Consider the following 16619-nt stretch of genomic DNA (forward strand, 5'->3'; position numbering starts at 1 on the left):
ACTTGAGCTACCTAAGGGGTAGGTTTGGGCCTGGCCCGAAAAATAAAATCCTGACTTCTTGGGCTCGAGTCCAATCTGAAGACCAAAAGTCGAAGCCCAAGTCATGTAAAATTTGAACTGAGCCGTTTGGGCTTGGGTTGGGCCCACCCAAGTTGCACCCCTATGGGGGAATGCCATTAAGACTCTAATTCTGATTCTGAACCCCAATTCCCACGAACCCAATGGACCCTAACACGAGAGGGATAAAAGACATAGCACTGTAATAGTGCCATGGGGATGGGAGAGAAGTGGGTGATAGATTTGCATCTACCTCAAATCCTCTACAGTTCTATCCATAATAATGGGATAACGTGTAGATGATGCGCAATCGAGATCCAAAGCGACTGTAACAACTAGAAATAGATAACGATAACAAGCACAAGGAAAGCAGTTGGGCATTTGGTCTAGTGGTATGATTCTCGCTTTGGGTGCGAGAGGTCCCGAGTTCGATTCTCGGAATGCCCCCCGCCTTCATCTGTTTTGGATTTTTCTCTATGACTAAAAATAAAAAAGAATAACAAACAGTTAATGAGTCGATGGAAATGTTAAGAATTGTTTATATACATCAAAATAAAAATGATCAGTTGATCTCATTATTGTATACACTATTGTTCAAAATTGGTATTAACCAGCTCATGAGCTCATGGTTTTTCTCTTATAACCTGCATCTGTCCAACATTTTTGGGACGACTCATGTCCACCAAAGGCCAATTACAATTAAATTAAATTGCAAAGCCCTTGATATACTCGGATGGTGTTTGGAATTGTGGCTATTATATAACATTGCACTAAATGGTAATCAGCAAATAAAAAATTCTGCAGAAAAAAAAAAAAAATAAAAAGAATCCTGCTCATAGGTAACCAGCAGATCTAGAGAGAGGGCAAACATTCTCCGGAAAACAAAACTGCAGGAAAAACCAAATGCATGCCAGTCACTTTGGAGTGCTCAATTCCTCAGAAATCATTAGAGAGAACAGTCACTTTGAATTTCTTGAAACACCAAAAGATGGAGCTCTGCCAAATGTGCAAAACATAGAAAAATGCCACATCAGAAATAAAAATTATGATATATTTTTTTCTGTTATTTAACCAAGAACAAAAATGAACACATTGTCTTGTAAACAGTAACATAGAAAAATAAAAGAGACATAAGAGAAAATGGAACAATCCAACCATTTGGTTTTTTGAATAATTGACCAGAAAATTGGATTCCATTAATTGGTGGGCAATAATGGGTAAATTCTCTTGATCTTTCAACCAAGTAAAAGTGAATAGGTATAAAATTTTATTTATCAGAAATGCTCCTATCGTTGATCCCCCAGTTGACTGTAGATCACTAATTATGACAATCTAAATTAGCTACTTCATGTGTTTGCATTGATCAAGAGGGAGACACTTCATGGCTGCAGCTGCCTCATCAGTAATCAATAACTCCATAACAATACAAGTGTGGGGAGTGGGGACTGCAGGAAGAACTTAAACTAGGAGCAGAATTATATCTTATAAGGGCAATGATTCTTGGAGACTGACAGAATGTGATCAAGCTGAAGGAATGATAGTAAAAGACCAGCAAGCACCTGGGAGTATGAACCGCTTACTGATGAAGTAAACAAGTCAAGTCGCAATGTTCAAACCAGTGGTAATTTTTACGCATAAAGATAACTGTTTGAATCAGAAGTTTTCTGCTATAAGCAAGAATGTAAATTTAATCTCAAACACCAGAAGGATGCACTGAACTTTCTGAGATGATGTTTTGGATTGATTAGTCATCTCATTGTATCTGTCGCTTTGAGGGTTAACCCAAAGTGATTATCAAGAAACTTATTCTTCTCTAGAAAACACTTAGCAAACATAAACTGAAAAGGGAGATTCTTAAGAAAGTTTAATAATCAAAGAACGATGACAATAACGTGATTGTAGATGGCATTTTATTCAGTAAACATGGGGAAAGGAACATAAGAGTTAAAATTTATTTCCACATTTGGTTTGAAGTGTTTCAAAAGAAAGGAAGAATAAATACCTATTTACTAAAATTTTGTAAGGTTCTAAGCAGAGATTGAGGATCCAAAGTTTTGTGAATCAAGTTGTGGTTCCATACAGAACTTTAAGCATATATCCTAACCTGATAGCTTGTGCTGTAACTTGAAAGGAAGATGACCTTTATATTATACACTGATCTCTATATTGTCGATCAGGCTAACCTTACCAAACCAGGCAGCAATGCAAAATACAATAGGCTTCTTAATCTCTTCAACTGCTTCCAGACTCTCCTGGTCCTCAATCTGCAAACAGAGGATTACATGAAAAAAATAAAATACTCTGCTGATTACTAATAATTTCTATATGTTTTCCATATTAGTTGGTCATGTATCTTTCTTAATTCTCAAAAAAAAAAATTCTAGCAAACTGAAACAAAAAAGAACTTGATTCTTATTGTACAACTATGTACTAACTTCATGAGAAAATACAGGCATGTGTGGAAACCATACCTCAGCATAATCAATTTTACCACCAGATTCAGATATTTCTTGCACGACTGAATTTATCAATTCTTTGCATGAAACTTGACCAGTTTGTACAGCAAATTTAGCTCTTGATAATGACTTGTTGATGGATAAAGACTGCATGACATAGACAATTGGGAAACATTTTATGGGATTAAGCTTCTTGTCTAAGAGATGAGTTACTCCATGAAGCAAGGATATTGTAAAAACAATTGAGAAGCTTCAAACATGTAAGCATTACAGTAAACAGATGTAATTTTTGAAGTACCCCAAATAACATGTGTTGGACCATTGCTAATTTAATTTTTCTGATGAAGCAATAAAACCAGCTGCAAATTTTGCAATATTACCATTCTACGGATGATTCGCTACTGCTGATAATCCTTCTTCCCAAAGATAGCTATATCAGGTTCCACAATATTGAACAATTTGGTCACAACAGTGGCAACACCCCTGAAGAAAATTGGCCTCCTCTTTCCACACATTCCCTTCTCCAACCTCTCAACTCTAACCCATGTCTCATGCCCAGATTGTCTCTCCTCAATGCACGACACTGCTGATCCCTCTCCTCTCGTTTCTTTGTCATCTCTACTTCTGCAACTATTGCTACTGCCATTTTTTCCTGATTCATCTCCATTGGTTCCATAGTCATATAGGTTTTGAGGGTGAAACACAACATCAACCCCACCAGACAGCGACCTGAGCTTCTCGATATCGCCTTGGAAATCAGATGGGTATGTTGCCAAATCTTCAGATAGAGCGAACTGACCAGGGTTGACATAGATTGAGACCACATTTAGGTCGCTGTGTTTCTGAGCTTCCTTGACGAGTGAAATGTGGCCTTGGTGGAGGTAACCCATTGTAGGGACTAACCAATGGACTTGCCTTGGGCTCTCATGGACCTTGACCACTTCCTCATAGCATCCTTGTCTGTGATGATCTCAGGGTCTCTCTTTGCCATTGAACTACTGCAGTTCGGGAATCTGCAGATGCATCTTCCTTCTCTTTCTTCTTCCTCTTTGGGTTTCTTTTTGTGTAGGATTTAGTTTTGAGTTTGGTTTGCTTGGGTTCGTGTTGATCACCAAGAAACAGGACAAATAGGGTAAGAAGGTATTGGAACGTAGATGGATTGAAAACTGAGACGGGGGCATGGAGGCGGGTGGGCGTAAATGCTTTCACAGAATCACAGTTCACAGTTGGGTCATGGGTGGCTGTTGGAACTTTGGGGCTGCAAACGGATCGGGTCAAACAAATAACGGTATAGGTAGATCCAAATCAATCAAAGAACAGTTGGCTAATATCTATGAGAAGATTATCTCACCTAATTATTCAACTCTTTGGGTAGGAGTGAGGTGGTTTAACCATTAACCAATTGGAAATTGCCCGTCTAAATAAGAAAAAAAAAAGAAAATAATTGTAAACTACGAATTATGGTGATTTCTAAAATGCTATCATTTTTAGTTAATGTCCACCATGTAACAAGTCACCCACTATTTACATGATAGTGTAGAGAATTAACAACCCACTTTATTTGAAAGTTTTTTCTGGATTTTTGGTTTGAGTCAAGAAACTACATTGAATTTAGTTGGTTGCTAAAAGATCTGAGGTAGTTTCTTAACCTGGGCCCCACCGTGTGTCACCTTTTCTGAATTGGAGGCCAGACTGCTACCCTGTGTTTGGAGGAACTTCTTGCATGAGGGCTTTTCTTTATCATATTTTATACTTGGTTGGGAGTTGGGACTCACTTTCCATATCACAGATTCGGGTTAGGTTTTTTACTTGATTTGAGAGATTAGATTAGGTTTTATTGGTAAATGATAACCCACTTTAACTTTATGTAGAATAATGGGGTCCATACACTATTTTTTATTTTTATTTTTGGTTTGAGTCAAGAAACTGCCATTAACTTTGTAATCTGAAACCATTTCTAGTCAAATACTGATGCAGCGTGACGCATTCGACCGGGCTGACTATGCAAGCACCCGGACGATCGAATCGGTTTCGGACTTGAAGCCTCACGTAAAGGGCTAGGCATAGAGCCTTAGTAGAGAGAATTGCTAAAGAAAATTCTTGTGTGTCTCTATTAACTCAGAACAGCAGTATTTATAATACATCTGGTAAACTTGTAGAATAAGTAGGAGAGTAAAAATTGTAAAAGACTAAAGCAACTAAAACATCTGGACTTCTAGACACCTTCAAAGTCTTTCTCATGCTGCCTTGATATCCACCATCCGATCTCCCAGTGTTATCCAATGCATGGAGTTATCTTGTTATCCTTTGCATGATTTTCGCTAGATGGTGCATGATCCTCCCTACTGTGAGCTGTCGCTGGTTGGTGAGCTGGCCCTGTCGCTGGGTGGTGAGCTGGCCCTCCATCAAATACAAGACTTGTTCCTTTCATCCTCAGAGTATTTGCTCAAGGAATAGCAAACATTGGTTCCTTGGTGAATAAGGAATGCTCAAGCACACGGCTTATGGAAGGAGTCAACTTCCCTAAAGAGCTCATAGGATGATTAGTCACTTGAGAGAAAAGAACTTGATTGTTGAGCAGTGACAACTTGAAATAAAAATTACTATTCTGATTTTGGTTTTTCAACCAACCGAGAGAGAGGGAGAGTTGACTCAATAAACAAAGACCTATGGCTCAGTAAACAAAAGACCTATGATTGACTCAGTAAACAAAAGAGCTATGAGATGTTCTGCACCATGCAAGAAAGTCAACCATATGGGTGTTGAGGCAGAGAAATGGTAGCCATGTTTGAAGTGTTTACATATTTGGAGAAGGCTCTCATCTATCTGATTCACCATCTTTGAGAAAGGAGGGGAGATGGCTGAACTTAATGTTTCCTTTCTTCTATGCAGACTTTCTGACATGCTTGCCAAAGAAGCAGGTATTCCTCATGTTGTACATGAGCAAATAGAGACAATTGAAGGAGAATTGAAACAACTTCAAGTGTTTCTGAAAGATGTGGAGGCAAAACAGAGAGATGAGGGTATGGAAAATTGGTTGAGGAATGTGATGGATGTTTCTCACCGTGTAGAGGATGTTATTGACACCTTCCTCATTGAGGAGTACAATAATCCTAGTAATGGCCACAAGGAGTTCTGCAAGAAGATGGAACTGTTCACAGTTGAGATTCAGGAGATCTTGAAGCAAAGACCAGCTTGTGTTTTTGGAGATACAAGCTCTGAAGCAGAGCTCATCAGCGAAGCATTGAGAGATAGAATAAGGTCTGCCATTCTTTATGAAGAGCAAGCTGTTGTTGGTTTGGATGAGGATGTGAAGAGACTGCTTGCACGATTGATCCATCCAGATAAACAACTTTCTGTGGTCTCCATAGTTGGCATGGGCGGTTCAGGTAAGACTACTCTTGCTAAGAGAATCTACTGTCATGATGATGTCAAGAGTCATTTTGAATGCTGTGCTTGGGTATATGTCTCTCAAAAATATAAAGGGAGAGAGCTCTTAGTGAACATGGCATGGCAAATTTCAGAACCCATGAGAGAAACATATGAGATGATGAGTCAGAAAGATTTGGAGGCAAATCTCTCCGAGTTCTTGCAGGAGAAAAGGTACTTGATAGTCCTAGATGATGTATGGGACAATCAAGTATGGGATGAACTGAAAGGAGCTCTGCCATGTGGGATGAAGGGAAGCAGAATATTGATCACTACTCGTAATAAGGCCACGGCTTTATATATTGATCCAAATAGCAATCCTCATGACTTGCGCTTATTAGACAAGGAGGAAAGCTGGGAATTGCTTTATAAGAAGATATTCATGACCAGAAAAACTAATTTGGATGTGGCAAAGATGGAGCAGTTGGGGATAAACATTGTGGCAAGATATGAAGGCCTGCCTCTTGCATTGGTTGAAATAGGAGAGCGCTTGTCAAGGGAAGAAAAGTCACAAATTGATCTACTGAAAGTGCTTCAAAGTGAAAATCATAATTTCAGTCGATTCCCAGAACGATGTTTACAGACACTAGCTTTGAGTTATTACCAGTTACCCAATCACTTGAAATGGTGCTTTTTGTATTGCAGTATCTTTCCAGCCAACTATGAGATCCCCACACAGAAGTTGCTGAGGCTGTGGATAGCTGAGGGGTTTATTCATCCAAGAGATGGAAGGACACAGCAGGAGGTTGCAGAGGAATACTTAGAGCAGCTGCATCACAGGAGCTTGATTCAATCTGTAAATCTGAGATCAGATGGGAGTATTAAATCATGCCGTGTGCCTCAATTTCTGCTAGAGGTTGCCGTGTTAAATGCCAAGAAAGCCAATTTTCTTGACTTTTACACAGGCCTTGATTGTGAGTGCCCAACCGAAGCTCGCCGAGTTGGTATTCATTCTGCCATTATTCCTCCAATATTCTCAATTTCAGGCCTCCGGACTGTATTGCTTTTTGAAAAGTATACAGATATTCTTGAAATTAGTAAGCTGGATTGCATTGGAGATCTTCAATTGATCAGAGTCTTGGATCTTGAGTGTGTACAGCTTTCAGAGGTGCCGCATGCAATAGGGCAACTCATCCATCTAAGGTACTTGGGGTTGAAGCAGACATGCCTAAAAGATGTCTCACCGGTGATCGGCAAGCTCCAAAACCTACAAATTCTGGATATTGGATATAATTCCATTGAAGTGCTTCCACCCACCATATTTGACCTGCAGAGCTTACAAGTCCTAGATGCAAGGTGTAACCAAATTAAGGAGCTTCCATTGACAATCTCCAAACTTTGCAACCTGAAAACACTTGATATAAGGTCTAACCAAATAAAGGAGCTTCCATTAACAATGCCTGAAATTCGTAACCTACAAACTCTAGATGTAAGGCGAAACTTCATTACTATCATATCTAGCAAGATTACGACAAGGGTAAGACAACTATATATGGATCAGGGAGTGACAATTTGGTAATAGCACATCAATCAGTAAAGAAACATCCAAACCAGACTGGTGGTACAGGTTGGTAACTGGAAGACTTAGAAGGCCGGTTGCAGAAGCAGATCAAGTCTTGAGTTTCATATTTCCTAAGTTTAAATGGCCCTGTAAGAGTAGAAATAAGAAGTATTTCTTTACCTGAATGCACTACAAATTAGAGCTATTTTGATGCTTCCAAGAACAACACAAGGGAGATGACTGGTGCAAAATTCAGACACATATCCATGTAGTTCTAGTGAAGCTCTAGTTTCTAGGTAAGCAGATTTGAGTAATTTCATCCTATTTGATAATTTGTTTGTGTTTGTGGTTTGATGCTTCTGTTCGGTTATTTCTTTTCGGTTGTGCTCATATTTGATGTGTTTTAGACCATCCTCTCTCTTCAATATAGCTTATGAGTTCCCATAAGATTTTGAAGCTTCAGGAGATCTGATTCTGTTGTCATCAATTATTTCATTTCATATTTTGTCTTTATGCTTGTCTACATTGAGAGAATCTTCTATACTGTATCCTGCCTTCTGGTTCTGTGCCTATTATCAGGGCATTAAGAAACATCTTTCTATAGCACTTAAATAGGGGAAGGGGAAATTAGATTGTGGTGCTCAAATCAATCACTACATAAGAAAGAAAACTAGTACTGATTTAATTTGTCATAGCATGTTCTGGTGAAGACCACTCATAGATGCTAATATCCCATTCTTTTTTCTTATTCTAACTGTTGCAAATCATAATTATTTCACTGCTCTAGTTCTTGTTTAGGGGATTAGTTCTGGCAAATGGATGGGAAAACCAAGGAATGATATTAAGTTGACCCATCACATTGAACTTATTTTTAGCATTATCCCATTCAAACAATGTACTACTGTGCTTGGGATGTAACTTGAATTGGGGACAATCTCCTTGAAGTTTTGAGCCTAGATTGGCTTAAGCTCCTGAACTGCTAATATAGTTAGGTTCAGGCTCAGCTTGGGCTTGTGACAAGGCTAAGGTGGACATCTATGTGGGCTCCTTCAACTCAAGTTGTGAAATTTAGAGCCCATAAGCCCCAGACAAAGAGTTCATAATCTGATACCCACAAAAAAAACAGAGAACAAAGTTGATTAATTATAAGATTAATTTTTGTTATGTGGGTATTTTCATGGTAAAAAATAGGGGTTTCCAATTATAAGATTTCTCCAAGGATTTTGGATCCATCTGGAGATATTTCATGGACCAACAAACCACATTTTTTCTCTAAATTAGGGGTGACCTTGAGCTAGACTAGGCCCTAAGTAAGATTTAGGGCCCATTAAGCTATATTTCATGTCTCTCGTAGTCACATGTGATTTTCCTACCTACTCAAGCCTAGCCTCATGCTAAAGATGCCTGTTATTGTGCTTAGGTAGTCTAATCTATTTCCCTCTCCTATCTCATATAGTCATATTCTAATAATTTGCTCTGTCAATTGGAATTAAGAGCACAAACTACTCTCTCTCTCTCTCTCACAGATCCGTCAATGGGTCCGGAATGGTCAACGCTTCATTTGTTTAAGATTCTTTTCTTTGGTTAGACCTGAGCCCAAATAAAATGCAAACTTAAGGCTGTGTTTTGTTGCAATGCAAATAAATTAGCACTGATGTGAAACTGTGGCAGTGCAAATGATTTGAGTGTAAATTCTAACCTATTTTTGTTTCAAATTTTAGCTTATTTTATTTGATTGCATTAAAAATTAAGTAAATTAAGACATGAAGCAGAATAAAGTAAAACCCAAAATAAAATTAAATAAGAATTTACATTTTTTTCATTTGCACTCTCATGCATTTGTACTAATACAAATAAAATTGCACTATAACCAAACACAGCCTAATAACAATAGACCAAGATACCTAGTACCTACATCAAGCCCAATTGCAAATCTAATTTGGCTCCATTAATAAACCATACATGTTACTAGGCTTGATGTATTACTTGAGTTAATCATACTAAGAGATCCAAATAAATGGCACGTATAGCCTATAAATAGCTTGATCTCAATGGCAAATCTTGGATTTCATTTTGATTTAATATCGAAAGAAGAGCCCAAATTACAAGGTTGATTGGATTAAGGTGCAGTACACGTTTCAACCCAAATCATTTGCAAATAGTGGGCTTAAAATGGGCCACATATGCACTTAGAATAAGCAATACAACCATGAGCCTACATCAAAATAGCCAAATTCTGCTAAATAACTAAGGCCATGTTTGGGACTGCTAAAGTTAAAAATAAGTGCTTAAAAACAAGTGTTTATTCTAATAAGCACTTATTTGCATTTGGCACCCAACTTTTTCAAGTGTTTATTTTTTAAAATAAAGACTTATTTTATATTGGGCATTTGGTAGTCTTTTTCTCTAATAAGCATTTAAATAAGCAATTGTGACTATTTTGTCCTTCATAAAGTATTTTTATGGAAAGCATTTTTACAAAGCACTTTTATAAAACTACTTTTATGAACATAATTTTACAAAAACACTTTTATGAAAGAACTTTTATAAAAGTACTTTTATAAAAGTGCTTTCATAAAAGTGCTTTTGTAAAAATGCTTTAATAAAAGTACTTTCTTAAAAATGTTTTTGTAAAAGTGTTGCCATAAAAGTACTTTTATAAAATTCAACTAGGGATAATTTTATAAATTGTATTTATAAAATTCAACTAAGGATAATTTTGGAAGAAAATTTTTGAATAATTAAAAAAGCTAGAAATCTGGGCTTAAAAAATAAGCCCTTATTTTTAAAATAAACACTTATTTTGGGCTTATTTCTCAAATATCAATAAGTGCTTAATGGTCCAAATAAACACTTATTTTTAAGCACTCCCAAACATACATGGCCTAAACACAAATATTCAGACTTAGTGATGGGCAGAGATTAGTGTATGCCATTTTAGACCCGCTTTTGCTTGTTTAAGCAGACATGTCAACACATACTGCAATATTTTCAACAACTGACTGACATGAATGCACCATACCATTCAATCAATAGTTGGTGTTATACTCGGTTTTTGAAACATTAAGGGGTTATTCTGTAACGTGGCTTAAAAAAACGTGGATCGTTTTAGGATCCGTTATGTTTGTAGTGAGAATTGGAATTGGAATCGAATTTGAAATACTTTGAAATCGAAATTAGAATGGTCTATTCCCTCAAATGGGAATTGGAATCATCAGGAAGGGAATTTCATTTTCAAGAAAAGAGCAGGAAATGACCATTCCCTCGAATGGGGAATACCAATCCAGTAGAAATAGGAATGGAGTTCCAGTTCCACCCAACCAAACAGTTGGAACCTGAATAATCCATTATTCCAATTTCGATTCCAGATTCCTATAACCACAAACCAAACGAGGCCTTAACTCATTGGACCTAGGGGTTGTTAGATAATGTGGCTTAATAAAATGTGAATCCTTCCAATTCGTTGGACCCTATTGTGGTATGATTTTGATGATACCACATAAATTACACCACACCCTCTCAAGTCAAGGTATTCTATATTATATGGCTGGGACGGTGTGAAATAGACAAAACTTTAAATAAAGTATCTTAGAAATTTATTGCAAAACTATACAGAAATGATTGTATCTACTATGTCATAGATCGGTCCATGAAATTTAACCATACACAATATGGCCCAGTTCAATCCATGCTATAGTGAGGATTTAACTGAGCCACATCTTAAAAAAATGCTCTTTTCATGTGGCGTGGATTGAAATCAAACGATCCATGCCATTTTTTCTTGTATGTTTCAAGGGGAGATGTTTTCCATGTGTGGCTGTAATGTGCTATGGGTTTCATGTAGAGAGTAAATCTGGATTCCATTGGCCAAACTAGCTATATATGTCCATTTAGGTTGTTTTGGGCAAAAAAGCATTTATTTTTATCTTTTTTACCAAACACCGTGTCAGGCTTTTCTAGCCTTCTGGGTGCTCTTGATATCTTATAAGCATGATTTTCAAAACCAGACGGTCGGACCGAAAAAACTGGGAACCAGTCACGTGACTGGTTCCATTTTTGCCCAAAACCGAATTTTTTACAAAAAACAGTTGATTTGGTCAGCAAACCACTGACTTGAGCGGTTGAATCATTCGAACAGTTCAACAGTTTTGACATTTTTTTTATTTTTTTTGTTAGAATGGGCCGTTTGATTCAAACGGTCAGCCCGTTCATCCGGAGAACCGGACCCCTGACTGGTTCAGTCTCCGGATTGGTTTTAAAAACCTTATTAATAAGAAATAAGCCTTAAAATAAGCATTCCTAAACACTTAATGACCCCATTGACCGGTCAATATAGCCTAAAACTTGAAAGCTCACAATATTAATTTAATCTATCGTACCACCTTACTGCTTTAAATGCAACAAACATGAACACCTCTCTCGTTGATCAGTCAATCAACTTTTTCCCATTAGAGAGGAAGGTGGAGTGGTTGCAAGCTACACCAGACTTTCTAAGAACGTGCTAGAAAGGTAGCTTGACATAAACAGGAACGTTAGATATCTGATTATAAAATTATTGTTTACTTCTTTAGATATAATAATCACTAACCAGTAATGGCCATCATTTTTTAATGCAATCACCCAACGTCACAATACACTCAAAACCCTTCTTTTTTTCTGAGAATAACTGTTCAGCCCACCTCAGAGTTCTTAGTCCCATCGTACAGGTGAAATGAATCTTAGCCGTGGATCAATGCCAGATCCATGGGAGGGGGGCTATTAGTGTACTTCATCTTCTTCTTTCACTTGTTTTATTTTCAAATGTGTTGATGGATCCTAGAGGATTGTTCTTGCACATGCTTTATAACACCACGGCTTGAGGTCAATAATTAAAAAAACAGGAAAAGGCCAGAATTGGAACCCTTTTCGCTGCAGCTGATAAATGGTTCCACCATTTAGGTCAAAATGGGTCTAACCGATAACATCAAATAAAAATGTGAAACATGTAAAGAAAAACTAAATGGGTCTAACCGATAACATCAAATAAAAATGTGAAACATGTAAAGAAAAACTATAAAAAATAAAATTAGATATATCTCTCATGTTAATGTTAATATTAACAAAAATAAGTGTAATAAATAATAAACAAATGGGTTACCAGTTTGTTGAATGAGCTAACATTTTTGTTTTAAGTAAAGATATATAGATAGGTAAGGGGTTAAGACACCGAGTCAACCAGTAATTGGCAAAATTTGCATGAGGTTGCAAAAAAACAATCGGCATCCTTGCCGTTAAAGGCCCGCTACCCTCCATCCAATGGTATATATTATTTTGTTTAGATCTGTACTTTGCCTCCAGAAACCTAGTTGATAATGGCGTGCTTACTAGGAATTTAGAGGAAAATCTATCTCTGGAGGTGGTACAGACCAGAGGCTTTGAAGTTTGAAGTCGGAAGTAAATTATTAGTTTAGTTTTGGAGTGTAGACAACTATACTGTAATAAAGAAATTCAAGAGACCAACTATAAATGTTCACTACTTCACTCACTCAACTAACTGATAGGAAGGAACCTCATACGTCTGTTTCTAGCTCTTCAGACCTTCCCAGAAGCATACTCAGCTGTACTGAAAGAGCTGGAGATCAGTAGTTCTCAAGTCCTAGCAGTCCAGATGGTGAAAAGCGCTTGCTGTTCCAAGGAGGGCTTGAACAGAGGAGCTTGGACTGCTCTGGAAGACAAAATCCTGACGAATTACATCAAAGTTCATGGAGAGGGAAAATGGAGAAGCCTCCCCAAGAAAGCAGGTCAGCTCCAGAGCCATTCCAGGATGAACCTAGATGTGGGTTTTCTTGTTTTCATTTAATTTGTTCACTTTTAATTGTACTGCTTTAGTTTGATCAGGTCTGAAAAGATGCGGAAAGAGTTGCAGACTTCGTTGGCTGAACTATCTCAGACCAGATATCAAACGGGGGAACATAACCCCAGATGAAGAGGACCTCATCATCAGGCTTCACAGGCTCTTGGGGAACAGGTGCTCTTCTTGTTCTTCTGTTTCTTCGTATACCCAGAAGCGAAAAGCTCCTTTTTGTTGATTCATTCGGTGCATATCTGCAGATGGTCCCTGATAGCTGCAAGGCTTCCTGGTCGAACAGACAATGAAATCAAGAACTACTGGAATACCAGTTTAGGAAAGAAGGTGAAAGCAGGATCCAATTCCACTTTGACTCCCAATAACTCAAACCAGTCTAAACAGATGAAGAAGAAGCTCATTGGGTCACCCCCAGCGACTGAAAAGGAATCATCTATAGTCCGGACTAAGGCAGTAAGGTGCACCAAAGTTTATCTCAGGGCACAAGAAGACCAAATTAAGCACATTAACAGTGTAGACTTTGCCACCACAGTAGTTCCCACGGTTGGTGGTGATGATCACCATATGACCCACAGAACACTAGAAGTAGTAAAGCCAGAATTCTACAATGGGCTGTCATCGTTTGTTTCTGCTGAAGAAAATTCATCACCGGATTTTATGGCGGATCTCAACGAGGAGGAGCTTCGCCTATCTGATCTTCTGGGTTGTGACTTCTCTCAGCTCTGTGGTTTCGATTATGGAATGGTGGGAGAAGGCAGCAATGGTGGTGACAACGATGTCTTTCCTTCACCATCTTCCGATCAACGTCATTGCAATCCCAAGGAAATGCTGGAGCTGGAGAATTGGACCAGAAGCGATGGCGTTCAACCGGCTATCGTTTCAGACATCCAATCGTTGGCATCATTAATTCTCGATTCCGAAGAGGATTGGTAGAACGATAATGGAGACACATGCAGTTGCTTTCATTTGCAAAACCTCCATTAATTGTATGCATAGACCTGTTTGTGCTGGGACTAGTAGTTAAGACTGGATGGTGGTTGGTAACCGGACTTTCCTGTCTACATGTTAAATAAATAATAAACTTCTACTTCTAGTAATCAGTTTCTCCACTGTGAAGAATAGAACAAGCTCCTCTCTCTCTCTCTCTCTCTCTCTCTCCACTATCTTAGTGTAGTGGTTGTACTGTTTGTCTTGCTTCTGATCGAAGTCAAACCCATCTCTCTTTCTCTCTCCAGTCTCACTATCTTTATTAAGTTGTGCACACTAACCAATGAAAATTCATCAAAATTCAAAGTTGTTTTGGGTGGATCCTTTTAAGTTAGGTGACAAGATGCATTAACTTATCAAGATATCCATCTAAACCTTCTTTTTATTTTCTTTTTTCTGGCTATTTTCTCTTAAATCCTAATTGACAACGACTGTTTCACTGGCATAGAAAAAAAGTTTTTTTTTTTAATTTATGATTCATTTCACTCACATCAATGGCTCTCTTCAACTTAAAATATAAAAAATAAAATAAAAATATCCACTCCTTTCTTCAATAAATCAAGAAAAACCAAATGAATCCATAAATTGATATCTATCATAAAGAAATCTCTATCATTTCATTTGAGTATTAAATTAATTCATCTACAAATCTACAAGGATCGATCTATTAGAACAATCAAGATCAAGGGCTTCAATGTTAAATTTAGAAAACTAATCAAATCATAAATCATTCAAATAAATACAAAAAAGATAGTTTGGGGATTTATAAAAAATTAAATAGCTGAATGAGAATCTTTTTTAAAATTAACTGATGGAACACTTAAGAAGGGGGTATTGTCACAAATGAAATTTTAGGGGGGTATTTGTCACTGACCCCATAGTATAGGGGATCTTTGTAATTTACCATTTATCTATACTACTTATAAAATTACAAATAGGGTCATTGAATTTCTTGGGGACAAATGTGTATTTTGAGAAAGCACCATAATTGAGACAATTGATATTGTAATAGTCATTGTTGAACTATAAAAGTCATGCATATGGATAGACGTCACCTCATCCTTTCATTAAAATTCACCCAATCAAAAATGATTAAATGATGATTAAATGACAGGAAATAATGATTAAATGAACCAAATCTCAATATAATCAGTTAGTATAATTATAGCATTTTTTTGAGAAATTTTACTGAAACATTATCCCTTTTTAAATTGTCTCTATTGATTAAGATAAAAAGGCTATTAAAAAGCAGTTCCAATCCAATGCAATTGCACTTCATAAGAGATTTTTCTAAGTCCACTAAATTTGTGACAAGTGGACAAGGTCTGATATTAGACAAACCTTTAACCAAATGGCTCTCTAATGAAAATCAAGAGAAGTGGACTTATTTATTTTTAATTTATTTTTTAAATATCTAAAATACTAACTTTCACCGTACTACTTTTAAAAGTGGAAAGGAGGAAAAATCTATGATACTCGAAAGACATGACACTAGAAAGGCCTCCCCTCCCATTTTTTGATAAAAACCTAATTGGTTGGTTACCACATTTTATGATGTTCCAATATCATGTCTATCTAGAATCATAGTCAAACCCAATTGGGAAATAGGTCCAGATTATGGATTTTTTTAACTAAAGTGTCCATAGTTTTGAATTTGGTCATTCTTAATTCATCGTCATCATCATCATCATCATCATCATCATCATCATATCATCATCCATGCCTTATCCCAACTATATGGGGTCAACTTCATAAATCCGATTTCATCAATACGTTTTATTTAAATTGGTCACTCTTTATTATGAAGGTAAAAATGTAATTTGAACTACTTTTAGTAGTTCATTCTAAGCAAGAAGTAAACTTCATAGCCTTTTCCTTCACTAAAACACCCCTACTTTTGAATTTGATCACTCTTTGAGTGTGAGGAAAAAAAATATAATTTGAACTACTACTTTTCACTTCATTCAATTCCCTCTAATTTAGTCCTATATTTAAGATGTTAACTTGTTCTCTATACAAAATCTATGTATTTAAAATCGTCATGAAAGCAAAACCATCCTTCTTTTTTTATGGCAGGTAAGTAGTTAAATAATCGAATTAAATGGGTCAACCATGGTGTCATGGTTAAAAATAAAAAATAAAACAAATAAAATAAAAAATTATAAAATATGCAAAGAAGTGAAAATTTTAAATAAGATGTATGATAAATAAGAAAAATTATTTATTAATGGTAAAAATGAAATACAAAATTTAAAAACTATCAAAAAACCATTTTCTCATTCAAGTGGTGGGTTCGTGGTTCAACCTTTCAAGTCAAATGTGTAAAATAAAAATTTTTAAAATG

The 16619-nt window shown here is 36.7% G+C and overlaps 2 protein-coding genes, 1 non-coding gene and 1 pseudogene across 4 annotated transcripts; 3 read left to right on the plus strand and 1 right to left on the minus strand.

The window, feature by feature from the left end:
- The first annotated feature begins 432 nt into the window (after positions 1-432).
- Positions 433-504, plus strand: TRNAP-UGG (transfer RNA proline (anticodon UGG)). The gene has a single exon. It is a non-coding gene; the product is annotated as a tRNA-Pro (tRNA).
- A 1681-nt stretch (positions 505-2185) lies between these two features.
- Positions 2186-3663, minus strand: LOC148874815 (pantoate--beta-alanine ligase-like; annotated as a pseudogene). The gene is made up of 3 exons (XR_016099571.1): positions 2792-3663; positions 2529-2660; positions 2186-2321 (listed from the first exon to the last, which is right to left on the minus strand). The product of XR_016099571.1 is annotated as a pantoate--beta-alanine ligase-like (transcript).
- A 1707-nt stretch (positions 3664-5370) lies between these two features.
- Positions 5371-7461, plus strand: LOC148874816 (disease resistance protein RPP13-like). The gene has a single exon (XM_088962812.1). The coding sequence runs from the start codon at positions 5371-5373 to the stop codon at positions 7459-7461; it is 2091 nt and encodes a 696-aa protein (XP_088818938.1).
- A 5313-nt stretch (positions 7462-12774) lies between these two features.
- LOC148874817 (transcription factor MYB1-like) lies at positions 12775-14397 on the plus strand. Its single transcript, XM_088964878.1, has 3 exons — positions 12775-13223; positions 13321-13450; positions 13534-14397. Exons 1-3 carry the CDS (start codon positions 13091-13093, stop codon positions 14219-14221), a joined length of 951 nt encoding a protein of 316 aa, XP_088821004.1. The 5' UTR covers positions 12775-13090; the 3' UTR covers positions 14222-14397.
- Positions 14398-16619: the final 2222 nt, after the last annotated feature.

The sequence above is a fragment of the Nelumbo lutea genome, chromosome 1, assembly GCF_056320005.1.
Source record: "Nelumbo lutea isolate HS-2025 chromosome 1, American lotus-T2T, whole genome shotgun sequence".
Classification (NCBI taxonomy): domain Eukaryota; kingdom Viridiplantae; phylum Streptophyta; class Magnoliopsida; order Proteales; family Nelumbonaceae; genus Nelumbo; species Nelumbo lutea.

Excerpts from the sequence above, each read along its gene's own strand:
- LOC148874816 (XM_088962812.1), top strand. The coding sequence starts at position 5,371 with ATGGCTGAACTTAATGTTTCCTTTCTTCTATGCAGACTTTCTGACATG.
- LOC148874817 (XM_088964878.1), top strand. The coding sequence starts at position 13,091 with ATGGTGAAAAGCGCTTGCTGTTCCAAGGAGGGCTTGAACAGAGGAGCT. Across the intron at positions 13,224-13,320 it reads AAGCCTCCCCAAGAAAGCAG|GTCTGAAAAGATGCGGAAAG; the intron begins GTCAGCTCCAGA and ends TAGTTTGATCAG. Across the intron at positions 13,451-13,533 it reads CACAGGCTCTTGGGGAACAG|ATGGTCCCTGATAGCTGCAA; the intron begins GTGCTCTTCTTG and ends GCATATCTGCAG.